This window comes from Leptinotarsa decemlineata, unplaced genomic scaffold (genome assembly GCF_025532065.1).
Source record: "Leptinotarsa decemlineata unplaced genomic scaffold, Ldec_3_MD MMD2_tig00078346_RagTag_RagTag, whole genome shotgun sequence".
NCBI lineage: Eukaryota > Metazoa > Arthropoda > Insecta > Coleoptera > Chrysomelidae > Leptinotarsa > Leptinotarsa decemlineata.
In genome coordinates this window covers 1,405,053-1,431,855 of record NW_027412724.1, presented here as the reverse complement: position 1 = coordinate 1,431,855, position 26,803 = coordinate 1,405,053, and the positions used below count along the sequence as shown (strand labels likewise).

The window sequence follows — 26,803 nt, the reverse complement described above, 5'->3', positions numbered from 1 at the left end:
AATGTGTCATTCAACACTAGAAAACCCATACCTCATCATGTAGAGAGGTTAGTTGAAACTCTAAGGAATCATTCTCCTGTTATTTGTTAATACTTTTATTCAATGTACTGTAAAAGATTGCGATGGTTATTTTGCGATTTGCCATTCACAAAAAAAAATGTGAATATTCGGATAAGCATGAATGCAAGTGTCATTCGATTTTTTCAAAATATGTGATGGAATCGTCCGATAATTGATAAAAATCCATAACGTATTCAAGAAATTGATTATTGTGACATTTTCTTCAAAGTTTAAAAAAAACGCAACACGTGTTTCGCTATACAATAGCTTCTTCAGGTGTGTCTTTACCAACTAAAATCTACATATTCAAAGCTTTATATAGGTATGTTTTTACAATTTGAAGTGCCAAAATTTTGAGTGTCCTAGTTTTTACGTAGCCAAATAATATTAAATGTGTACCTAAGTTTAGGAATGAATCAGTAAACTTGAATCTTAGAGAAAAAGACAAACTATATGTTCAAAACAATAAAGAACTGGATAATGACTGGTTAAGACTTGAATCAAAAAAGGAGGGTACTGAATTGTTTGGCAAATGCTGGTTCATTCACGAACTCCTAAAATATGAATTTTATGTTAAATTCGATGTAAGTAAAATAGGAACACCCGAAATTGCTTTACCTGACTGAAAACGACTAAAATGTTTAAGGGATCACTTTAAGCCTCTATGGGCAAGCAAGAAATGTTCCTAAATTTGGGATTGGCCATGCAATGGCTTTTTCTGACAAGTTAATAAAAAATTGTCATTCTTCAGCTAGGTCCCTGATTGGCAGTTGAAACTTCAGATTTGATTTCAAAACGTGTTATTACATATGAAAAAAAATGAAAATTCCAGAAGCTTCAAATATAATCGATTTTACATATGTGTTTTCATTTGTAATGGATCCAACAGTAAAAATTTCAGAAATGCCTATTAAATCAATTCAAACCTATACTAATTTCGAATCGAACTTTAGCATACCTAAATTATATTCATCAATCAGTGAATTAGATTGAAAATGTATTTTTTCCTGATAAATTGATATCGTTTGATGTCAAAAATTTATTTCTCAGTATTCCGCCAATTGGAACAAATGAGCTAGTTGAGCGTTTCTTGAACAAAAATCATGTAAATTCTCTAATGAAACAGAAAAATTTGATTGTTTACTGTTTTTGTTCATCTCAAAATGATTTTCAATTCGACGAAAAGTTTTGTTCATGCAGCAAAGGACTAATAATGGATAGCCCGTCGAGTCCTTTGCTACCGAAATTTTCATGTATAATCTAGACAACAAAATTCATATAAATGAGTTAATTACCAGTGTTTTGTACTGATACACATACGTAGATGATATCTTAGTCTGTTTTACTGGCACATCTAGGCAATTAGGTAAGTTTTTCTCTGGACTTGATTATTACGAAAATTAATAATAAGCATGATTATGCTATTTTCCACAAATCATCTTATACAGACATTGTCATACATAATTTCTTCACACCCGCCTACCAGCATAAAATAGCTGCATTCGCGATAGTATGCTCCACAGACTATTGAATATTCCAGTGCCGGAAAGTAATTTTCATAGAGAGCCGAGTTTCATCAAACAAATTGATGTCAACAACGACTACAAGGTAAATATATCGACTCCATTCTTTTCAAAAAACTACAAAAATAAGCTATTCAAGAAACGATAGCGTCCGTTATAGGACATTGTCATATTTCAGTGAATCCACCAATGCTTGGACAAAACTTCAGTATCGGATAGATCAGGAGTATATAAATTGACTTGTGTCTCTTGTCCAAAACTTTATATTGGTCAAACAGGAAGTACTTTTTCCCAGGAAAACATGAGTTCAATCATGACTATAACGTGTTACATTTGGATGAGAAAAATTTGAATTTCAATCTTTTAGAATGTTTAGAAATGAATAGATTCAAGCATTCTAGTAATTTACTGAATAGCCAAATAGAATTAATAAATAACTCCCCATTACTGAATATATTTTTAATTTTCAAACTGGCACATAAGCTCAGGTAGTTTCATTTATTACAAGTTTATTCAAACGAGTTACACTTACTCTTCTTTCCTTAGGTTTTTGTTTATTGATTTATTCCCAAAACGGTTAAACATTCAATATTGATTGTCTAGGTAAAAACTCAGTTACTAAAAATTTAGGTATTTCAAATTGTAAAAATATATTGAGCTTTGAATATATAGATTTCAGTCGGTAAAGATACGCCTGAAGAAGCAAGAGTCGCGTTTGTGTTTGAAAAACTGTTTAGTGAAAACCTCACAATGAAGTGTCTCAAATTAATTTTGTCCAATCCTGAAGACGAAGGCAGATATTGATTTTTTATACGTTGGGATAAGTTTCTGTACAAGTCCTTGGCTCTTTTTATCACAAGCAAAATTATTAAATACGATAAGTACATTTTCCTAGGTGGAAAATACTCTAAATTTACACCTTAACCCATCAGGTGACTCAAAAAATTTGTGCTTTCTATGCATATATGAATTTTTTCATTCTCAGGTTGTGGAAGGTGACAACTACAAGAAAGATATTTATTGAACGTAACACCCGCCAGGGTTCCTAAATACGAACCCTCTGAGTCGTAGGACTTCTCTCTACCAGATCGGCAACACTGACAGGATTTTGAGTTTTTGTCATCATTTTTCTTATCATTTGAGGCACAACTATTCCACTGGAGGCACTCTTTTGTTTTCACATTTGACATGTTATAATCTCGATTTTTTTTATTTGGGAAGTCATTAATGTATTTATTATTTGTTTTATAGGTTTTTTGTTCCGTGTTAAAAAAAACTTCAGTTGTCTTTTGAAAATGTCAATATTATCATTTGCCATGTGTCGTTTTGTGTATCTCTCCAAAATTTGTAAATTCAAATATTCAAAATATCCGTTGATTATCTGAATAAATATTTATTTATATGAATATTTATTCTTTACTTAATGTTATATAATTTTGTAAAATGTACTTCAGGTTTTCTGGACAAGTAATTGGTGGAATAAACTTCCGCTATAAACAATATTCAATCTGCTCCATAGATTCTTGCAAGGACAAAAAAACGCAGATGAAATTCCGCATACATGATCATCATCAACGGTTGAACTAAACCAATGATTGGAACCTCTATACTTCTTCAAGAAGTTGATATACTTCAAGTAGTGTCTGCTCAGAGTTCAATTGGATAAACACTACCAAAAAAACAAGAATAATAGATTCTCCATCTTCATACAAAAATAATTGTGGAAAATCATTGTTGAAATAACGGTTTGGTGTTGGGAAACACTCCGGTAATATTTAAATATTTATTACTTATAATAAAAGTGGAAAACATGCTTGGGGATGTTACAAATAAGACACTCTGCATAAGAAGAAGATGGGACTTCCTTTCAGACGCGACAGAGGATGGTTTTGCAGATAATGACTGCCCTCAAAGATGGCACGTGGATGTTGTGGTTGGAGTGGAGTTCGAAAGGTGTAAGCTAAAAATAAAGTTATGTTTGAAGAAATATTGAAGTGAAAGATGAGAAGACTGGCGGTCCCCTACACCAGTAATCAGGCTGGATATCGACGAGTTCGTCAGTTCTATGAAATATATGAATATGTGTATTTGTGTTATTTTCATTTGAAGGCCCCGCGAGAAGTAGGCGACCAGTGAAAAATGAAGTGTTTTTGTTAAAAGAAGAAGTGAATGAAAAAACTTCGCGTCGCAGCAGGACTGCTGCTCCCCGGACGAAGCTTCTGTTCACTATATAAAATAAGTGGAGCCTGGCCAAATGCGCAACGGCCATAGAAATTAGAGGGAGAGAAGAAGAAGGAGAAAATAGACCCCTGTCACCTGTCACAGTATTTCTGTATATTTACGAATTGTGCGAGACGCGAGAGGTAGTTACTACTAGAGATGTCGTGGAAAATAAGGGTTTTAAGAGTTGAATGAGAATTATTGTTATAACAATTGATTGTATGAAATAAGTCAGACAAGGAGAGTGTATAATGTCGAAAATAAGTGACCATGATTTGTATGGCACTAATTTCTCAATAGAGTCTATGAAAGTTATAGCAGAAAGTATAGGTATAGGATATTTGGCTGATGATGCTGCAAAGGAGCTTGCTGAAGATATATCATTTCGATTAAAACATATAATTCAAGATGCAGCCAAATTCATGAATCATGCTAAACGTATAAAACTTATGCAAAGTGATGTAGATGCAGCTCTAAAGGCAAAGAACATTGAGGTAACTGAAAATAATTGTAAAAATCTTCAGTCCCTTCATAAATTAGTGAAATAATGATTAGGAATAATGTTACGAAAGTTTATTGGTAAATATTGAAAGTAAAGATATAAATATGTTTTTGCAGCCTCAGTATGGCTTCCAATCATCAGAACCATTACCCTTTCGGTTTGCATCTGGGGGAGGAAGGGAACTACATTTCATTGAAGAAAAAGAGGTTGACCTGAATGATTTACTACAAAATACGAATCCAAAGGCCCCACTTGAATGTACACTGAGGTCTCATTGGTTATGTATTGATGGTGTCCAACCAACAATCCCTGAAAATCCACCGCCTGTAGCAAAAAATGCCCAGAAAGTAAGTCGGAATATAATATTTTCTTTTGTTATTTTTGATACTATAATTTTTTAGTTAGAGTCTGTGGATCCAGTCAATAAAAAGCCTGTAAAAGAAACTTCAGGCAAACCAACTACTGGTAAACAAAAATTACGAAATGTTGAAACGGTTCAAATTAAGCAACTTGCCACACATGAACTATCTGTAGAACAACAGCTGTATTACAAGGAAATAACTGAGGCCTGTGTTGGCTCTGATGAAGCTAGAAGAGCAGTATGTTTCATCACATCTCTTAATTTCTGTCCATCACATCTAATATTTGTAGGAAGCTCTGCAAAGTCTTGCATCTGATCCAGGACTCCATGAAATGCTACCTCGAATGTGCACTTTTATCATAGAAGGTGTAAGAGTAAATGTGGTTCAGAATAATTTAGCACTTTTGATATATCTAATGAGAATGGTAAAAGCAATATTAGATAATCAATCCTTGTATTTGGAGAAATATGTGAGTACTTTTCAAAAATATATCTTTTTTTTTTGATAACTATTAAATTTTCAGCTTCACGAATTGATACCATCAGTAACAACCTGTATTGTATCAAAACAACTTTGTATGAGACCTGAATTAGATAATCACTGGGCACTAAGAGATTTTGCATCAAGACTTATGGCTCAAATTTGTAAAAATTTCAATACAAGTACTAATAATATTCAGACAAGAGTGACCAGAATGTTTACAAATGCCTTACAACAAGATAAGGTACCACTATCCTCTCTGTATGGAGCTCTTCAAGGACTCTCAGAATTGGGCACTGAAGTAACCAGAATATTTATTCTTCCAAAAATCAAAGCCATAGGTAAATTGCCAACTCAAATAGCAGCAGATAGATATTTTGGAGCCTGAATTGATTAGACTTGATGTTGAATGCTTAATACAAATTTAAGGGGTAGCTGTAATATTCAAATCCTCAATAGGCTAGGTCAGGTCATCAATCCGGACCGCGACAGCCAATGATTTACTGTCATCAATCTGGCCAGCGACAGCCAATAATTACCTAATTGTTGTTACTATTGCTGTGATAAGTTGAAGAAGAAAACACAGAATGATAATTACTCGGTTTTATTTACTTGCAAGGTAAAACTTAACGACAGAAATGATGACAAAGAAAACTTAAGTATCTAAGTTCACACATATTGATTACTAACAAATAATTGAAATGAATCACAGTAAAACAAAAACACTAATGAGATTTATGTAATTGTGATTTTCCACCGACAATGCTTTGTAGTTGTGGATCGATTTTACTTACATCAATTATCAAAAGAGATTTAAGATGCTCATCGGTTAATTGAGATCTGTAAACATTCTTTGTGTACTTCATCTTGGAAAACGTTTTCTCACACAAGTAAGTAGTACCAAAAACAGAAAACAACCCACGAGTAAATTTATGCAAATTATCAAATTGTTCCAGTGGAAGACTCTTATAAAATTCTAACAAATATGAATTTTGATATTTGTTCTTAAGCATATCACTGCACCGTAAATCAATAATTTCCATTTGGACTTCCGGAGCCAGGGTTTCAATGTCAGAATCAAAAGGATTTTGAAAAAGCTCAATTTCATTTGCAATGACATCAAAATCTGAAAAACGAGTATCAAAATTTATCTTCAAAGCACTCAAAGTTTCGATTGCAAAATTGACGGGAAATACAGTCTCTGTAGTGTGGCTGAATATTTCACATGTTTCAAAATGTGTGAAACATTTTTTACGTAATTGCGATTGAAATAGTATTATTTTCTGCCTGAAGGATTTGATATTGGTGTATAAATCAGGGAGAAGCTGATTTTCTCCTTGTAATCTCAAATTCAGTTCGTTCATATGATTTGTCAAATCGATATAGAAGGCTAAATTTCGATCTCCGCTCTAAGTTCAAAAAAGCGCTTAAGGACTTTTCCGCAACTAAGCCAGCGTATGGCAGTATAATATGGCAAATCATTTTCTCCAATCTGTTGAATAAACTCGCGGAATTGTCGGTGATTCAGCCCAGTGGATCTGATGAAGTTAACAACTGATATGACTGGTTTTAGAACTTCAGACATATCCAAACATTTTCCGCACAAGGACTGTTGATGAATGATACAATGTAAGACTAATTGTTTTGAACCACCATCATTTTCTACAGCCTTTGTCACAAGTGCAACTACTCCTTTATTTTTACCATACATATTTTTGCCTCCATCAGTTGTTATAGATTTCAAATTTCTCCATCGAAGGTTCTTTTTATTAATGGCATTTTCAACTCCCTTAAAAATATCTGCCCCAGTTGTCGTGGCGTGAATACTATGAATATCAAGAAGTTCTTCATACACTTCATAGCTTTTATCTACTCCGCAAATAAAAATCAACACCTGAGCAGTATCTGACACATCCGTTGACTCATCCGATGCTAGAGAAAACCACTCATGATGTCCATTTTTGTCAGACAGTTGAGATGATATATTTTCTGCGATGTCTTGCATCCTCTGAGCCACGGTGTTTGCTGACAAACTGACACTTTTAAATAAATTGATTCCATCGGTGAATGGTTTGCCACGTTTTCCGATTTCAAGAGCCACACGAAAGCTGGCGCGAGTTGCAGACTCTTGTTCAGTATTCGCTTTGGTAAACAAAGATTGCTGCGATTTGAGTCCGCGTTTCAAAGCTTCAAATTTTTCCTTCCGCAAACTTCCTGTATACTTGGAGTAACTTTGAAGATGTTTCGATTCATAGTGTCGTTTAAAGTTATAGTCTTTGAGAACAGCTATGGTTTCATTACAAATTAAATATAGCGCCTTATTACTGGACTCATCACAAAATACTGAAAGTTCCATTTTTCTTGGAACAATCTGCATTCACTGTCGATTTTTCGCTTCTTTTCCATACTAACAAATCACACATAAAAACAAAAAGTCAAATCAAAATACTTTTATTGACGGGTGTTACTTTATTTCACAATAGACAGTTTCGCTTCCTTCGCCTCTCCTACGCAGACTAACTCGCAGTTGCGCTGCTAGCCTTTTTATATGCAATTATTACTGCCAGAACCAGAACTTTCTCGAACCAACGCGGTAATTCCAAATATTTAACTATGCCTAATGCCACCTAGCGGGTAGCTGAAAAAGATGGTACATAGTACCACTACTTAGATAACACACTTTGCGACTATCCTACTTGGCCCTTGGAACAAACTGAAAAAGAAAAAATCATTATGGCCCGAAGGCTTCAAAGTTTGGAGACCCCTGGGCTAGGTGAAACTTCTATCATTTTTGAAAAATATTTTTTTACATGCTTTGTTGTAACATTTTGTATGCCTAGTTATTTGAAACTAATTTTGAAAATTGAACTATATGTATGGTGATTCTCAGTTTTGTAATAAATTATTTTTCATAATACCATAACTGTTAATGGTAAAATATTTTATATCTTTATAAAATGATATGTGGCAATTTCTTTACAAGAAAGTTATACTTTTGCCTAGCAAAACTAAAAGGGAAAGGACATACAAAATGTCACCGGCAGCAAGAGGTTGCATATTTCAATGAGAATCTAGAAGTAGCTTCGAATTGGGGTGAAAGTAACCAAGTTTAATTCAATGCCACAAAAACCCAAGCATCAGTTTTCTCCAAAAAGATAAATGCCTTCGAATATCACTTGCAACCTTGATAGTCTGGAACATCTAAGAAAGGTTGGAGATTTGTCTCTGTTCTATAGATACTTTCACAGGAAGTGTTCAAATGACTTGGCACATTTGATTCCACCAAGAAAGGTTTATATCAGAAATACGCGACGAACTGTGGCTGCTCATCGTTTTGAGGTTTAATTCAGTACATCTCGAGCTTCACTTCAAGAACTCTTTCATTTGGAGAATTGCGTTTATGTGAAATAAACTTCCTGAGAACTTTTTCCAAATTGATTTAATCTCCTGCGATTCATCCAATGTGAATCACTAATTTTGCACAGGCACTACTCTTAGAGCGCCTGAAGATTATTCTGTAGTGCCTGTGTTTTGTCCTTGAAGAAAACATTTCTCACGTAATAAGTAATACACTAGTTTTTATAAGAGCGCCGGGCGGATATGCCTGGCTGTAATATTTTTCAAGTTTGGAAAAATTCAAGCTAACATATTTTTCGATAACAGACAACATGAAATTTCACAATAACCATGTGAGATGATTAACAATTGTGCAGGCACATCCATAAATTAGTGCAGATCATGTGGTGCTATTGCATATGTTTAGTTCTTGTAGATATGAACACTGATTTATAACTGTAGATTCAATGTTTGCTAATACTTAAATCAGACCCGGGCAAGAGTAATACTACAAGTCAAAACACTACTTTTAGACTGTAGCAGAATGTCGTGGAATGAAGTTACTTATTTAAAATGCCAGAGTTTAACTCTTGTATTTTATAAAGACTATATTGATTCCAATTTGTTCAGTTTAAAGAAGTGATGTTATTCTTTCTAGTCGATGAATATATTTGTCTCTCATTATACCATTATAGTACCAATACTTCATAATATTCAGGTTGCTATAGCATGCGCCAAATGTGATGGTGAACGATCACGCAGGTATAGACTCTCCCAACTAACATACTATTGGATTACGATAAGTCCCTTGCTGGCCAGTGTCGTACCTATAATTAGTTTTGATTAGGTAGCAAATGGAACATGACTTCTTTGTTAATTCTTTACATATTTTATTTTGTATTATAGGTAATAGTACACTTCGTTAAAATGTTACATAATGATACACTCATGATGTTAGGCAATGACATTTTTTCAAAAACAACACGAATTATTCAGACAATGCCAAACACCAACAGCATTGGAGCACACGTATTGATAGGCCTATGTACAGAGCATTTGTATGTCTTGCCAGAACTGTAGTGGGGCTTACATTGAAAATGAGTTTGTACTCATGGGAGCTTGCTATAATAATCTTGGTAACAAAAACGCCCTAATAGTCTTGAGTTATGGTATATCTTTCTTCTTGAGATGGGGCAACATTAACTTAGCAAAGGCAAAACTGAAATCAATTGCGGAAATCTCTTTGTCTGCTTTAAGCTTTCTGTTGTAAATGTTATTATTAGTATTGAAATAGTATATCATACAACTTCAAGCTTTCAGTACCGTCAAGCAAGTTCAAATAGTATGCTTTGAAGATCAAAGCTCCCATTATTAAAGGACTCTCTGATGTACAATCATGCTTATATGAGAGTAGTTTAGGATAGTTGTGAATTATTTTTTATATTTTTTGAATTTTTCTTGTTTATAGCATTTCTATGTTATATGGTGAAAGATATTTTTTCAAGTCAATAATTTTTTATCACATTTTCAATTTTGTCAACAAGAACTTTTTCTTATGACAATCTAATTTAATCAAACAATTTTAGGTGCTCGTGTTGAATCACATCTAGAAGGAAATCTCATCTCTAATATAGACAGGATAGCATCTGGCCACATAAAACAGTTACTAGTAAAAGTGCTGGCACCAGTCTTGAAGACTATCCGGGGTCCACCTGATAACTTGGAGGAGTATAGGCAAGAGTACGGTTATTTGGGAATAGCTCTGCATGCTGCTGTCATTAAAGCCAGAACCCAGCCAAACCCAGTTACTACCGTTCCTTCAAGTATGACTACTAGTCCAATAACTTGTAGTTCATCTATCACAAGAACCGTTACAACACTGAGTGGCATTATTCAACAGGTTAGTTATTTTAGTAGAAAGTAACAAGAAGTTTTAATCTAAACTAACACAAATATAGCTATAACATTTAAACATTACATAAGGACATATTGTAAAATAATAGGTAAGGCTAATTGTAAAATTAATTTAGGGTGGTATACCTGTATGGTTTACCTGTATGATATATCTGTATAGCATCTTCCTCTTGAAGATGATCACTTGGTGATCGAAATACGTGTCGAGGTGTTAAAAATAACGATTTGGTGTTGAAAAAAAACTCCAGTAATATTCTTTAACTACAAGGAATTATTACCTTGCATAATGAGGGTTATTAAAATAATTCCTAGTACTTCCTTATTGTCTTATTGTTATTTACTACCTGACTTTACTTAATCTTTACCTTATTTTCTACCTGTTACTTACCTATGAGTGCCATTAGGAATGGGACATTTATCACCGTTTACAGATATCATTCCACATTTTTTTATTTCTAAAGTTTCGAAGACATCTAAAAACTTACCAATTTCAAACATTTCTTACTTATACTGTGGTCGTTCTTTATGGCATGTTGAGCAACAGTGGACTTCTGTAGTCTATTGAATCGAATATGTGAAACATATATCTTTCTCTGCACAAAAGAAACGTAACCAGCCTATGAACCGTAAAATGTAGTCCCGCCATTTTTTGTTGTGGGCAAATGGTGAGAGCTGTCAGGGACCTCTTTGAAAGTGCTAGTATGCTTATTATATATATATATATATATATATATATATATATATATATATATATATATATATATAAAATTATAAACCCTTATTGATATTTCTTATAACTAGAATATCCAAGAATTTCATTATGTCACTTATTATTTTTGTTTCAGCAAAACCCTACTGCTGGAAGGACAATTGTGATGAATCCAACACCTAGAGTTCAAAACCCACAACAAAATCAAAAGTTTGTGTATGTAACTCAAAGACCTCAGAGCACAATGGGCACTTCTCACCAGAATCAGCAGTCTACACCTTCACAAAATACTGTGGTCAAATTCATGCCAAACAACCCCAATAGTCAACAGAAAATTTCAACTCCGCAGAAATTAATGGTAGTGTCTAATCAATCCAATCAGTCTAATTTCCAAGGACAGAATTCCGGTGGACAACCACCTGCCTTATTAATTTCTAAACAGAATTATGCTATTCAGCAACAACACCAGCAGCAACAACACCAGCAGCAACAGCATCAGCAGCAACAACATCAACAACAACTTCAACCTGCTACTCTTGACGATCTTTCCCATTTAGTGTAATTATTAGCGAGTGATATAGAAAATTTCGTTACTGTTTTTACAAATATAAATGTTTTTCATACTTTATTAAAGTCTATCGTCAAAAAGAGTTGAGAGATATTTTCTTCTGAACTACAGACTGTTATATTCTGAGGAATATTCTAATGTCAATAAATTGATGGATGTAGCCATTACTACGGTAGGAAATCATGAGAAATGAAACTCTATGTTTTTGTACCAGTTATATTTGTAACTAACGTTACTGCAGGTTCGTCGTATAAAAACATTCTCAAACGAATACAATAAACTGTTTATTGTATTTATTTGAAAATGTTCTTGTAACATTCATGTAATGTTCAGTAACATTAATTACAAATGCAAGTGGTAAAAAACATTAGAAATTTTTATTTCTCATTTTTTCTTAGAACTACGTAAATTAACAATATTGATAATGACATTCACTATGGTTGTAGAGTTCTTCTGATATATCGGGTAGGGCAATATTCAGGCCTTTTCTTGGGAAAATGATTTGTAGAAAAAATATTTCAGAGTTCGTTCAGATAATATGGTTTTCCATTTCCAGATAATAAAGAAATGAAACTAAATACCTCTCAATACAATATAAGCTTTCTTTGCTAGCATTTATCAAAGCACTACCAATGCAACACCTATATATTAGTGCAACAATACAAAAACATCCACTGCACAGCAATTCAATATAGCCAACTATAGTTAAAAATCAAGAAACAAAACGAATTCCATAAGAGTTACTGTAGTGCTTTGCAGCCATCTAATGAAAATACAAATGACACAATCAAGGGAATCCATATTTTGAATTTGATTTCTGAAAATGGGACAAAAACAGTGTTTCTTGCCTTGTTGAACGCAAAGGTACATTAAAACCAATTTTACCAACTAGTTCGGGACAGTCTTAGTGATGGTTCAATATTTTAAACAATGTCAAAAGATCTCTGGTTTGAACTGAAAGAGGTATATTTTTATGAGAGATCGATTTTTAGGAAAGAAAGGCTCTGGCTTTTTACTTCTTTATGGAAAAAAAAGTAGAAATCTTCCAAAGAAAGTAATTAATTGCTAGAATACTGATGTCTCAATTCTAATGGTTGAACAGATAATTGTGACTCCAGAGTGGAATACTCTCAATTTGCATGTATTTTAAAAACAGCATATTGCAAAAATCTTTGCCAATCATTTTCAATTCTGTATACATGAATTTTATAAAAAGGTGACCATATGGTACTGTACTATTCCAAATGAGACCAAGCGAGAACAATATAGTGCTCGGATTGAGTGAAGTCCTGTGTCTTTCGTTTCACAAACACTAAAATGTTCATGGCTTTATAACTGTTGTAATGTGATGGTCAAAGGTCAAGGCAGTATCAAGATAAACCCCTAGGTCCTTCACTACTGTCCTTCACTACTGTTACTCTTAATTGATGTGATATTCAAATTCAATAGGCTGTCTACAGCGATAGAAGTACATTGAATGGTATTTCTGAATTTTGAGAACCATTCAATTTATTACACACCAATTTAGTCTAATCAAGGCATCTTGCAGAAATACAGCATCTGCTACCGAGTTAACTGTGGAGTACTCATATATGATAGCATTTCAAGACATTCCTTTTCTGAGAATTGCTTGCAACAGCACTCGCTCCCAAAGCACCATTTGTCCAGGTACTATAAGGTAAGTTAGGGTCTCCAAACAAATAAACACATCTGATTCACTCAGTGAATTAACTTCGTTGGTATATGTAAGATAATGGTTCAATGACCATTTAAGTGGGAAATATATTGCTCCTGTAACAGCATTCTCCAAGGACACAAATAGTTTTTCCAGTGAATCATTACTTGGAAAAAGGAAACTGCAGATAGATTTATAGACAGCAACAACCACACCACCTTTCAGGGATTTAATACTAGTTGAAATAGAGCGATCTTTTCTGAATAAAAGGAAGTTATCCATTTCAAGTTCTGTGTCTGAGATATCACCCTGCAACCATGTCTCTGTGAAGAAAATAATTTAATAAGAGCTGGAGTGTATTGCTCAAATTATTTCAATTCTGATAGTAAACAAGGTATTGGTTCCCAATAGATGATGAATTTAGTTTTTTTACGATTTTGGGGGCGTTGTGTACATACCGAATAACCAGATCTACCTCATCATTTTCTTCATGTTGAGTGAGTTCAGATTTCAGGTTGTTCTACTGTTAATAAAGAGAATATTCATTTATTGAGGATTTCATATACAACATCTTTCTAGCTTACACTATTTTGAATTACTACATGAACACAATTTTTGCGATAGTCAAAGGCCATGGAATGTCTCAAACAACTAAGCCCAAGTTCATGTGGTACATGGTTATTTGTATTCAGTTTTCTTGTCTATAGTTCTAGAGCTGTATTGAAAAATTACATTGTTATGAAAACATGATCAATATAGAAGAATGTAAACTTTCACGGCCGGAGATAAGTGTATGAATGCTGTTTTTCGGCTGTGGTCTGCAGAGTTTTATGGCTGACGTTTCGTCTACTGCTGCGGTATACATTTTCTAAGGGGATGTGGTAACGGTCGTAATACCCGAGGTGGTGCTCGGGTTCTTGTTCCTGCTGTATCCAACGCATTAACTACTATTTCAGTACTGGGCGCTCTATATCGTTCTTAGTTGTATAACCTGTTCGCGTTCGTGTACCTTTAAGGACATGATGCTTTATTATTATTATATGGGCTTCCGATCTGTTAGTATATTCTCTTAAAAATTTTGAAATTATTCGAATAATACAAAAATAAAATTGGACCCAAAACAGATCCTTGTGGAACTTCACAAGTAATAGTTTTGACAAACTGGAAACTTTATTAGGCACATACCGTTTTCTATTAGATACATTATTTTCAATTCATCTATGATTCCTATGAACACAAGGCTTTTTAATTTTTTCAAATTGAGCTATAATAATCATCAGTGTGAAAGCAGGCACGAGTTCGGGCCATGGATTTGTCGATGCGAAGCGGGAGATCCGATAATCAGCGGCTCCCAAAATACGGAACAAATTAATGGCCAGCCATAAATTTACTGAACAACCTGAAATGTATGCGATTAAAAACAAGTATAACAATAAATCCTCCATATCAAAAATTGTCGAGAATATCAAGTCATTAGAAATATAAGTTTAAAGAAAATCCATGATTCATCAAATCCATAGCTTATTAAAATATTTTGTGGATTGAGATTTTTTTTGAAATGCATTCAATTTAGCATACAGAATAAGACTCTTATGCCAAAATATTTTGTCGGGCAGAAAATCAACCCCCACCCCGAATTAAATAATTTTCAAAGAAAAATCCATAACTCTTTCAAATATTGTTTGGATTGCGATTTTTTCTGTGAATGTATTGATTCTAGCGTACTTGAGAAGACCCATATGCCAAAATATTTTGTCAGGCAGAAAATCAAGCCCCACCTCGAATTAAATAATTTTCAAAGAAAAATCCATACCTCTTTCGATTATTCTTCAGAAGGGAATTTTTTCCTTGAAATGTATTCATTTCAGCGTACTTGAAAAGACCCCTATGTCAAAATATTTTGTCGGGCAGAAAATCAACCCCCACCACGAATTAAATAATTTTCAAAGAAAAATCCATAACTCTTTCAAATATTGTTTGAATTGGGAATTTTTTCTATGAATGTATTCATTTCAGCGTATTTAAAAAGAAACCTATGTCAAAATATTTTGTCGGGCAGAAAATCAACCCCCACCCCCAATAAAATAATTTTCAAAGAAAAATCCATAACTCTTTCAAATATTGTTTGAATTGGGATTTTTTTCTATGAATGTATTCATTTTAGCGTACTTAAAAAGACCCCTATGTCAAAATATTTTGTCGGGCAGAAAATCAACCCCCACCCCGAATAAAATAATTTTCAAAAAAAAATCCATAACTCTTTCAAATATTGTTTGAATTGGGATTTTTTTCTTTGAATGTATTAATTTCAGCGCACTCGAAAAGACCCCTATGTTAAAATATTTTGTCAGGCAGAAAATCAACCCCCACCCCGAATAAAATAATTTTCAACGAAAAATCCATAACTCTTTCAAATATTGTTTGGATTGCGATTTTTTTCTGTGAATGTATTCATTTCAGCGTAATCGAAAATACTCCTATGTCAAAATATTTTGTCGGGCAGAAAATCAACCCCCACCCCGAATAAAATAATTTTCAACGAAAAATCCATAACTCTTTCAAATATTTTTTGAATTGGGATTTTTTTCTTTGAATGTATTCATTTCAGCGTAATCGAAAAGACTCCTATGTCAAAATATTTTGTCGGGCAGAAAATCAACCCCCACCCTGAATAAAATAATTTTCAAAGAAAAATCCATAACTCTTTCAAATATTGTTTGAATTGGGATTTTTTTCTTTGAATGTATTCATTTTAGCGTACTCGAAAAGACTCCTACGTCAAAATATTTTGTCGGGCAGAAAATCAACCCCCACCCCGAATAAAATAATTTTCTGAAAAAAATCCATTACTCTTTCAAATATTTTTTGGGTGAGGATTTTTTTCTGGAAATTGGTTTATTTTAGCATACAGACAAACCCCTATGACCCTCACTCACACTGGAGATTACCACTTTGCAATAACGCAAAGTGGTAATCTCCAGAATATAAAGTCCGATGCAGTTTTCAGAAAAATTCGTTCTGAAAAACTTGCCACAAATGATCGTCATAACGATGATATTGTAAATCTAGTTTTAATGCAGCGGGATAACCCTGCATACATAAAAAGTGTTGGCCAACCACTCCATGTATATTTATATAGTGATAAACAATTATAAATTATTGAGAGATGTAGTTCTAGACCTGTTCTTCATTTTGATGCAACTGGAAGCATAATTAGAAAGCCTACTTACACCGATAAACGTGTTTTTTATTATGCTGGTGTTATTAACACACATAATAGAATAGTACCTATTTTTGAAATGATTAATTGTAATCATGATATGGTATCAATTGGGATATTTTTAGCAAAATTCAAATCGTTTTCCCTGCAGAGATAAAAAAAGTGGCCATTATTTTCGAGAGTTGTTACCGATTTTAGTTTTCCGATGATGAATGCCACCCTACACTTTTTTAATAACATGGATATGAAAATGTATCTAATATGGACCTTTGCAATTTGTGAAGGGAAACAACTGGCCGATTATGATATCATTCCAATACATATCTGTTGTTCACATTTTTTTTAAATAATCAGTAATGATATAAAAAAACTGGGGCCACTGAAGACTCACAGAAACATTTGAGAGAATTTATGGCAGCTTGTATCAACTTCAGCCACTTAGAACAAGTCGTAGTTTGGTTCACGAATTTGGTTATAATTCTTTATTCTAAAAATCAAAATCGCCAAATGAGAAAAGCTCTATTCAGTTTATTGAAATTATGTTCAGAGCCAGAGTCACCAGAAACTGAAAGTATTAAATTTGAATCTTCATTATTTAAATCGCAATATGATAAGGAATCAGAAGTTCTGTATTTAAATAGTCCTTTTTATAAAAAAATTTTGAAAATATATGAAACAACTACCTCCCAGTTAGATTGTGAAATAGGGGAAGCGAACTGTTATTATAACACTGAATTTCTGAATTTAATTTTGAAGAAATATTTGCCATTTCTTCCGTTATGGTCAGGAGTAATTTATAAAAATAATAATCCCGGCAGATTCAGCAATGCAAATGTTGAAAATTGGTTTTCACAGGTTAAAAATAATCTACTCAACGGAAACTGCTGCAATCAAAAGTGCAGCAGAGTCATAAGAGTGTTACGAAAAAAAGTCATTTCACTCCACAAAGAGATAATGTTAAGTATTCCTCGAAACGCGTGCACTTCGAAAATGATAGTGAAAAAGAAGTCATCTAATACGCAGGTACCTGAACGTTTGAATGAGGAATACTCCCAGACAGAAACTTGGAAAAAAAACAAATTAAAAAGTGTACCAACTTTTTAGGAACAAACTTGAAAAAAACGTTAAACGAAATCAACCAAAAAAATTCTGGAATGAATTCAAAGATATCTTTACAGTTAACAGGAACCGATGATGAGCTAACAAATGATGGGGACTTTTTATCATCCCTTTCAAAAATACCGAAGGTAACGAATATTTCAGAAAAGTGTGAGAAGTACTTGAACGCACTCAGTAAACAAGATACTTCCGCACTAGAAAAATTAGAACAAAAATCTGAATTATGGCTATACCATCGAAAAATTCGTATCACGTCTTCTAATTTTGGAAAAATAATAAAGTCTACTTCGGACAAGCAATATCTATAGCAAAATATCTTTTGTATAAAAACACTCCACAAACTGAAGCCATATATCATGGAAATAAGTATGAGAGGGAAGCTATTGAAGACAATGAAAAAGTAACAAATTCAAAGGTTACAACTGTAGGGCTAATAGTTCATAAAAAATATCCATACTTGGCCTGTTCTCCGGATGGCTTGGTAGGCACTCATGAAATGGTTGAGGTTAAATGTCCTTTCACTACTAAATTCGAGAATCCTGAAATATCCATAGCGAACAATAAATTGAAATATAATAATGAAAATCGTGAATTGAAAAGAAACCATAATTATTTTTACCAAATACAAGGCCTGCTGAATATTACGGATAGAATGTGGTGTGACTTATTTATTTGGTCTTGGGCAGGTGCATTTATGATTAGAGTAGAAAGGGATACTCAATTTTGGGAAGAAAAAATGTTGACATTTTTATGTAAATTTTATTTATCTTTCATTTTACCAGAAATAGTTGACCCTCAGTTTGATGACGGAAGAAAAATAAATTCTATAACTTTCATAAACGATAAAAAAAAGAGTTCATTGATAATGAATCAAATAATAAACAAGACTTACGCTTTTTTCACAATGGTCTAGTTCAAAATTTTAAATATTACGATACTTGCATTGAGTACAGGAATTATGTTGTTGCCAAATACAAAGAAAATTTTTCGATAGAACTGAGATTTGAGGATTTTAAAACATATGAAAGACAGTGGCTATCAGACTTTGCTATGAATTATTGTTTATCATCTTTGGCAAATTACATCATGATGAATCTCATATTCTTTCAACGACAAATCAAGTTTACGCCATAATGCATTGCGGGAACGATTTAGAATCGACTTTTTTTGATGACCCAGAAAAAGCAATTTATATACATCGATCCAAGATACAATAATATTTCAAAAGACGCTGAAAATTATAAAGAAAAATTTCTGATATTTCTACAAAAATATAAAATCACCAAGAAAAATTAATATATAGAAGAAGTAACATTCAAATTTGAAACTGAGAGCATTGGTCACATTAGACAAAGAGACGGATATAATTGTGGAGTTTACGTCATATACTTTTTCATGCAATTTTTAAAGAAAGACTCTCTGATGAAGCCATCGAATATGGACTTGTTCAGAAATGAATTAATGGGGATAATTTTGGAAAATGCTGATAGAGATCAACTTGAATTTTGCCTCATATGCGGATTTGCCATTGCTGGATTTTTAAACAATAGTTGTAAATCTTGTCACAGAAAATTTCATGATTCTTGATGTAAACTCAATCATTTCGAATGTTTGCTGTGCAATAAATTTCATAATAATAGTTGAAAAATTGATTATGATATATTTGTTTGATATAATCATAAATTACTATGTATTGCACTTTACATAGGTGCAATATTTGCAATTCGACATGAAAAATATTTTGAATATCAGAATTTTGCATTAATTTATTTCATTGAGAACTGTTTATTATTATTAATTATTTATTTTTTATTCTCGTATAGGAAAATGTTTTGTATGTGATGAAGTTCATATAAATGATTTTATAGACGTTATTTGCGTGATATTATTTTTGATTTCATATTTTATTTTTGTTAAGAAGAATTCAGATTGATTTATTTAAGAAGGATGTAACTAATAGTTATTAAATTTTTTTATTTTTGTACGGGAATATTTCTTGTACTAGAGATGAAGTTAATATGATTTACTTTCATTATTTTATCTGCATGATACTTTTTATTGATTTTATTTATTTACCTGAAGTTGATTTATTTTATATTTTATTTTTTGTTAATTGTTACTGGATTGTTTTAATGTGGATTAGGCCTATTGGGGACACCACACAAAAAAAAACGCGCCTGTTACTCTACCGCAAGGTGGTGAGGAAAAGAGTTGGAGTCTAATTTACATCCACTAAGTAGTATATATGAGATGGGTATAGAATTGCTGCCTGACAAAATATTTCAGCATATGGGTTTTGTTCTGGATGCTAAAATCAAAACATTTCAAGAAAAAAAATCCCTTCCGAAAAATAATCGAAAGAGTTAAGGATTTTTCTTTGAAAATTACTTAATTCGGGGTGGGGGTTGATTTTCTGCCCGACAAAATATTTTGACAAAGGGGTCTTTTCAAGTACGCTGAAATGAATACATTTCAAGGAAAAAATTCCCTTCTGAAGAATAATCGAAAGAGGTATGGATTTTTCTTTGAAAATTATTTAATTCGAGGTGGGGCTTGATTTTCTGCCCGACAAAATATTCTGGCATATGGGTCTTCTCAAGTACGCTAAAATCAATACATTCACAGAAAAAAATCGCAATCCAAACAATATTTGAAAGAGGTATGGATTTTTCTTTGAAAATTATTTAATTCGAGGTGGGGCTTGATTTTCTGCCCGACAAAATATTCTGGCATATGGGTCTTCTCAAGTACGCTAAAATCAATACATTCACAGAAAAAAATCGCAATCCAAACAATATTTGAAAGAGTTATGGATTTTTCTTTGAAAATTATTTTATTCGGGTGGGGGTTGATTTTCTGCCCGACAAAATATTTTGACATAGGGGTCTTTTTGAGTGCACTAAAATGAATACATTCATAGAAAAAATTCCCAATTCCAATTTTCTGTCCGACAAAATATTTTGACATAGGGGTCTTTTCGAGTGCGCTGAAATGAATACATTCAAAGAAAAAAATCCCTTCCGAAGAATAATCGAAAGAGGTATGGATTTTTCTTTGAAAATTATTTGATTCGAGGTGGGGCTTGATTTTCTGCCCGACAAAATATTCTGGCATAAGGGTCTTCTCAAGTACGCTAAAATCAATACATTCACAGAAAAAAATCGCAATCCAAACAATATTTGAAAGAGTTATGGATTTTTCTTTGAAAATTATTTAATTCGGGGTGGGGGTTGATTTTCTGCCCGACAAAATATTTTGGCATAAGGGTCTTATTCTGTATGCTGAATTGAATACATTTCAAAAAAAATCTCCATCCACGAAATATTTTAATAAGATATGGATTTGATGAATCATGGATTTTCTTTAAACTTATATGTATATATTCCAACAATTTCTAATGACTTGATATTCTCGACAATTTTTGATATGGAGGATTTATTGTTATACTTGTTTTTAATCGCATACATTTCAGGTTGTTCAGTAAATTCATGGCTGGCCATTAATTTGTTCCGTATTTTGGGAGCCGCTGATTATCGGATCTTCCGCTTCGCATCGACAAATCCATGGCTAGAACTTGTGGCTGCTTTCACACTAATATAATAATCTACATTTTATATCTATCTAGCTAATTGCTGTTGAATATCAGAAATTGCTTCTATTACTCTAGACTCAGAATTACTAAATCTAAATGTGGTGAATGTATTTGTTTTGGTGGCAATTTCAATTATTAAAATGATTCAGGTAATATTGAAAATAATTTATATTTCAAAAATACATGTAACAGTTATATTTCTCACATAAAAAATATTTTTTAATGCAAAACGAAATTATTCATTATCAGTAGTGATGCAAAGGATGTATAGCCATTTCTAAAACTGCATATGGAATGTAATTTTGATTAGGTGATCCATAGTATCCTGTTTTTTATCCCTCAATGTTATACCTCTCCTGTACTATAATTATCCTCTGCCTATAAGGTGATGTTGATGTCAAGGTAACAAAAATCTATCTATGAATGTGATGTGTTAACACGGGCATCATTCCCAATTATTCAAAATACTAATATCATGATACTTGAAGAAACCCTTTACTTCATCCTTTCCAAGAGTATTTCATGTGTTAACTTGGTAAAGAAAAACAAAACCTCTGCATCTCTATCGAAAATTCATTATATTTGAAACCTCTAAAATATTTATCCTATTTTTTCTTTATATGTAATGACACCTTTTGAAATTAAATCTGGAATTTCAACTGCCAACCAGGGACCCAGCTGAAAATTATTTTTTTTATCATACTTGTCAGAAAAAGCAAATGAAAACTAACCCCAAGAGCCATTGCATGTCCAATCCCAAATTTTGGAACATTTCTTGCCCATAAAGGCTTAAAGTGATCGCTCAAACAAATCTTACCGCCTCTATACATTTTAGCAGTTTTTCCGTCAAGTTCGGGTAAGGCAATTTCAGGTGCTGTAGTGGGATAAGTCACTGCAATCTGAAACGAAAATGGGACACTAGCAATGCCCTGTTTTGAGTGTCCCTATTTTACTTACATCGAATTCAACATCAAATTCATATTTTAGTAGTTCGTGAATAAACCAGCATTTGCCAAACCATTTAGTACCCTCTTTATTTGATTCAAGTCTAAACCAGTCATTATCAGCTTCTTTATTATTTTGAACATACTGAAAATGCCAACCATATGTCGAGTTTATTTCTACATCTAATTGACTTTACCTGTATTAAAGATTTATATTCTTCCTTCAGCCTTTGTACCCATAAATCTTTATCTCTCGGACCTGCCTTCGTTTTCAGGAGAGGAATACTACTCAAAGTTTTCCGAGTGCTGTCATCAACCATTTTCAAATATTTATAACTCTCTACTCTTTGCACCGTCTTCACACCCTTCAACAGAGTGGTAAACACAAATCACGATAAGTTGTCAAATCATATGTCACTATATTCTCTCTCTCTCTAATTTCTATGGCCGTTGCCTCTCATTCGAGCGTATTTGGCCAGGCTCCTCCCGTCCATTGTGAACAGAAACTTCGTCAAGGTACGCAAAAAACTTTCGGAACAACTACTTTTATATGAACATTAAATTATACAAAAACACCCTTTCTTATAATTCATTGTTCATATAGAAGCAGTTGTTTTGAAAGTATTTTTTCTGTGTAATTCCATGTATATATGAAAGTAGTTGTTTCGAGAAGGATTTTTCTTCCAGTTTGTGCCTGAAAGTTACTTCTTTGCATGAGCTACACATCATTGTGGAGAGTTTATTTTGAAGTCAATTTATCTCTGTTGCTATGTACTGGTAAGTCCTAAGAAGCTAAAATTTAGTATATAGATGCTTCTTAGGTCTTAGATGCACACTAAGAAAGAAAGAAAATTATTACCTTTTCATCACTGTTTCTCTCTACTGTTATATTTTCGGAAGCTGAAATTTTTCAAGTAGGTTCGTTTCATTTTTTAGATGTGCAATAAGAAAGGATTTTTGAATATTTCGACTGTGGAGCCACCCTGGACTATGGAGTAATGATGAATCTATCTATGATTTCATTTCCGTTGAGAAATTATCATGATTTCACCTTGTCAGGTTGTTGAGCCAACATTCCAACAAAACTGCTCTGCAGATTTTTGAGCTTGGCGTTTTGTCTACCACTGCGCTGGACGTTATCAAAATTGATGAGGTAACAGTCGAACTGCCCGGATTGGGACTTGACTTGTTCTCATTGTTCACAACGCAGAAACTACAATGCTGGTATTTGACTCCGATTCTATATTATTATCGGTGGAGGTGGCTTCTCTTAACTGGATTACCTGACCTTGTTTGTGTACAATTAAGAACAGGTAGCCAGATTTCATTAATGCACATTGAATCTTCTTTCCTAATGAAATTATACCTGTGTTTTTGAATTTCTATTACCTCTCTATGTATTCTTGGATAGTAATTTTAAATTTCATTGAGTATTTGGGTATTTTCGAATGAGATAATGTATGATTGCCTTCTTTGAGAGGAAGTGACAGTGAAACCATATTGTTAACTGTGTGTTATCGACACGTTCATGGTATAGCAAGATGATGCAGAGACACGAACGATTTTCTATTCACAATGGAATGAAAAACTCAAAGACTACAGCCTTCTTGGATGTTCTTGTGAACAGACGTAAAGATGATATATTTGGGCCATATACTGAACCAACACACACAGACAAGTACCTGAACAAAAACTCTAACCACCATTCACAACAAATGAGAGCGGCAATTGAAACGTTGGTTGAAGAGCGTGACGTATTTGTGAACCTGAGACCCTTCCTGAGGAACTCAAATCACCTGAAAAATGCCTTCACGGGGAATGGGTGCAGGGAAGAATAATTCGAGCGAGCCATACGACCCAAGAGAGAGAATGCCGAAGTAACCTCAGCCAGGCTAGGCAAGGGGAAAGCTTTCCTTCCCTATGTTACGAATGTTACAGACGGGATTGGGAAATTGTTAGAGGAACACGACATGAAACCAATATTTAGGCCGATGAAAACTATCAGAGAAAGTCTAAGGTCAGCTAAGAACCTCAGAGAACCTTCAGCAACAGCCATAGTATATCAGATTACGGGTTATTTTTCAAGAGGTATAGGATTTTATTTTCAAAACAACACAAAAAATTTGAAAAAATTGGTGAAATATTTATTGAAATCGATAGAACGATCAATATAATTTAATATTTGAAGATGCAAATGTTGCAAATGTTGTCCTAGGCTCCGCTTTAGATAGCCCATGCGCAAGGTCCAATTTCGGCACACTCTCTCCAACATATCGACCGGTATTTCACATATAAATGCTTCAATATTGGCTTCCAGAGCGTCAGTCGTTGCTGGTTTATTCCTGTAGACATGAGCCTTAACATGTCTCCACAAGAAATAATCCAAAGGCGTTAAACACATGATCTAGGCGGCCAATTGACGGGCCCCAAACGTAAGAAAAACTTTTCACCGAAGGCGGCTCTCAATTGGGCCATTGTTTCGCGTGTCGTGTGGCATGTGGCACCGTCTTGTTGAAACCACATGTCAGGCATGTCCAATTATTCCATTTTGGGCAACAAAAAGTCGTCAATCATCACACGGTAGCGCTCGTCATTCACAGTAACGTTCCGGCCATTGTCGTCTTTGAAGATGTACCTTGAGCTCTTGCAATGCTTGTGACTGATTTTCTCTCCATCAGATGCGGCAATTTTTCTTGTTAACGTATAAATTCAACCAGAAATGAGCCTCGTCGCTGAACACAATTTTTCGATAAAAATGTTGATCTTCCTCCAACTTTGCCAGCGCCCAAATGTTAAACGTTGTGGAAGTCGTGTGGCTTCAATTCTTGCACCAGCTGTATTTTATAAGGTTTTACACCCACATCCTTTCGCAAAAATTTCCAAGTAGTGAAGTAACAGAGGCCTAATTGTTGCGAACGGCGATGACTCGACATTTCACGGTCATCACGAACACTGGCAGATACAGCCGTAATATTCCTCGGTCCTCACTCTACGTATGCGTGTTGGTGTTTTAATGTCCAATAATGTAAACTGGGTTCGAAATTTAGTCACAAGCTTCCGAATAGCTCCCTCAGTAGGCCGACGAAACTGCTCATAAATTGGAAGAAGTGCACGATGCACTATATTCACCGTGCATGAATTTTGATAATAAAATTCGATAATTTGCAAGAGTTGTTCATTCGTAAGTCGATCCATGGTTAAATTATAGACCAAACTGAACAAGTTTGACAATGATACAAGGCACAATTCAGGCCTCAGGCGTGATCTGTCAAAAACAAAGTTGCCAAAAAGATACCAGCAAAAAAAACACTCATTATATAGCTGTGGGTCGGTCCACATTGAAACCACAAAAAGAAGTATAGGTACCTATTTCTCTAAACACAAGAGAAAGTGTCGCTTCGGACAAACTGACAAATCAGCTGTAGCCGATTATGCGCTGATACATAAATACTCGATAAAACTCAAAATTACTATCCAAGAAAATAAAGAGAGGCAATATGAATTCAAAAACACAGGGATAATTTCAATAGGAAAGAAGAGGCAATGAACATAAATAAAATCTGGCTACCTGTCCTTAACTGCACACAAACGGAGTCAGGTAATCCAATGAAGATAAATCAAGCCACGTCCAGCTATGATAATATAAAACCGGAGTCAAATACCAGCATTTCAGTTTCTGTGTTGGGAACAACGAGAACAACAACTCGAGCAGCAAGTCAGGCACTTCTATCTTTACCTCATCGCCTTTGATAATGACTACCGCAGTAACAGACGAAACGTCAGGCATGCATAACACGGTTAAACAACCCGGAAAATAGCTTTGACACAATTATATCCGAGGTCTTACCTTTTAACGTATGATTTCTAACACGCTCTTGGTGGAATCAAATGTTCCAAGTCACGTGAAAACTTCCCGTAAAAGTATCTAATAGAAGGGAGACAAATATCCCACCTTTCTTCAATTTTCCAGACTATCAAGGTTGCAAGTAACGTTCGCATCTTCAATCAGACGGATGGCTCATTTCTGATGGGTGGAATCCAGCAGCTTCAGGGTATGCTTAGGTGCGGAGCTCCATACATGAGAACAATACTTTAAAGCAGATCTGATCTGAGCTTTATAAAGTATCAAAAGTTGCTTAGGTGTTCCAAGCTTTTGATTATTAGTTTTTGCAATTCCAGCGACATGGTTGTGTCAAGACATATTGGTGTCCATTTTAACCCTCAACAAACTTATCGAAGCAGGAAACGGAATTGTCTGTCCTGACATTATTATATCCGATTCGGAAACATTTATCTTTTTGGAGAGAACCGATGCCTGGGTTTTTGTGGCATTGAATTGAACCTGGTTACTTCCACCTCAATTCAAAATCACTTCTAGATCCTCATTAAGATATGCAACCTCTTGCTGCTGGTGAAGATGTGTATCTGCAACCGATGTCCTAGAAATCCTTAGATTAGGTTTGTCTAAGTAGAAATCAAATGGAATGACAAGACAAGTGTGCTGTCGTCAGCAAAGTAATATATTGGATTCTTGTTTTTTTTTAATAAGTACAATCAAAAGAGGGTTGGAGACAATATG

General features: G+C 33.9%; 2 protein-coding genes across 2 annotated transcripts; one reads left to right on the top strand and one right to left on the bottom strand.

Annotated features, from left to right (window-relative positions):
• The first annotated feature begins 3,909 nt into the window (after positions 1 to 3,909).
• Positions 3,910 to 11,756, top strand: Taf6 (TBP-associated factor 6). Its single transcript, XM_023156414.2, has 7 exons — positions 3,910 to 4,297; positions 4,422 to 4,652; positions 4,707 to 4,904; positions 4,957 to 5,136; positions 5,191 to 5,488; positions 10,070 to 10,383; positions 11,243 to 11,756. Exons 1-7 carry the CDS (start codon positions 4,055 to 4,057, stop codon positions 11,666 to 11,668), a joined length of 1,890 nt encoding a protein of 629 aa, XP_023012182.2. The 5' UTR covers positions 3,910 to 4,054; the 3' UTR covers positions 11,669 to 11,756.
• Positions 11,757 to 21,430: 9,674 nt separating this feature from the next.
• Positions 21,431 to 22,623, bottom strand: Ufc1 (Ubiquitin-fold modifier conjugating enzyme 1). The gene is made up of 4 exons (XM_074185729.1): positions 22,422 to 22,623; positions 22,238 to 22,369; positions 22,012 to 22,179; positions 21,431 to 21,958 (listed from the first exon to the last, which is right to left on the bottom strand). The coding sequence occupies exons 1-4, from the start codon at positions 22,542 to 22,544 to the stop codon at positions 21,881 to 21,883; spliced, it is 501 nt and encodes a 166-aa protein (XP_074041830.1). The 5' UTR covers positions 22,545 to 22,623; the 3' UTR covers positions 21,431 to 21,880.
• Between the last annotated feature and the right edge of the window lie 4,180 nt (positions 22,624 to 26,803).

What these genes read in the sequence shown, in the direction of transcription:
- Ufc1 (XM_074185729.1), bottom strand. Translation starts at nt 22,544, where the DNA reads ATGGTTGATGACAGCACTCGGAAAACTTTGAGTAGTATTCCTCTCCTG. An exon ending in AATATAAATCTTTAATACAG is followed by an intron (nt 22,370 to 22,421) that starts GTAAAGTCAATT and finishes TGGCATTTTCAG; the next exon opens with TATGTTCAAAATAATAAAGA. An exon ending in AATTTGATGTTGAATTCGAT is followed by an intron (nt 22,180 to 22,237) that starts GTAAGTAAAATA and finishes TTTTCGTTTCAG; the next exon opens with ATTGCAGTGACTTATCCCAC.
- Taf6 (XM_023156414.2), top strand. Translation starts at nt 4,055, where the DNA reads ATGTCGAAAATAAGTGACCATGATTTGTATGGCACTAATTTCTCAATA. An exon ending in TAGCAAAAAATGCCCAGAAA is followed by an intron (nt 4,653 to 4,706) that starts GTAAGTCGGAAT and finishes ATAATTTTTTAG; the next exon opens with TTAGAGTCTGTGGATCCAGT. An exon ending in TCCAAAAATCAAAGCCATAG is followed by an intron (nt 5,489 to 10,069) that starts GTAAATTGCCAA and finishes AAACAATTTTAG; the next exon opens with GTGCTCGTGTTGAATCACAT.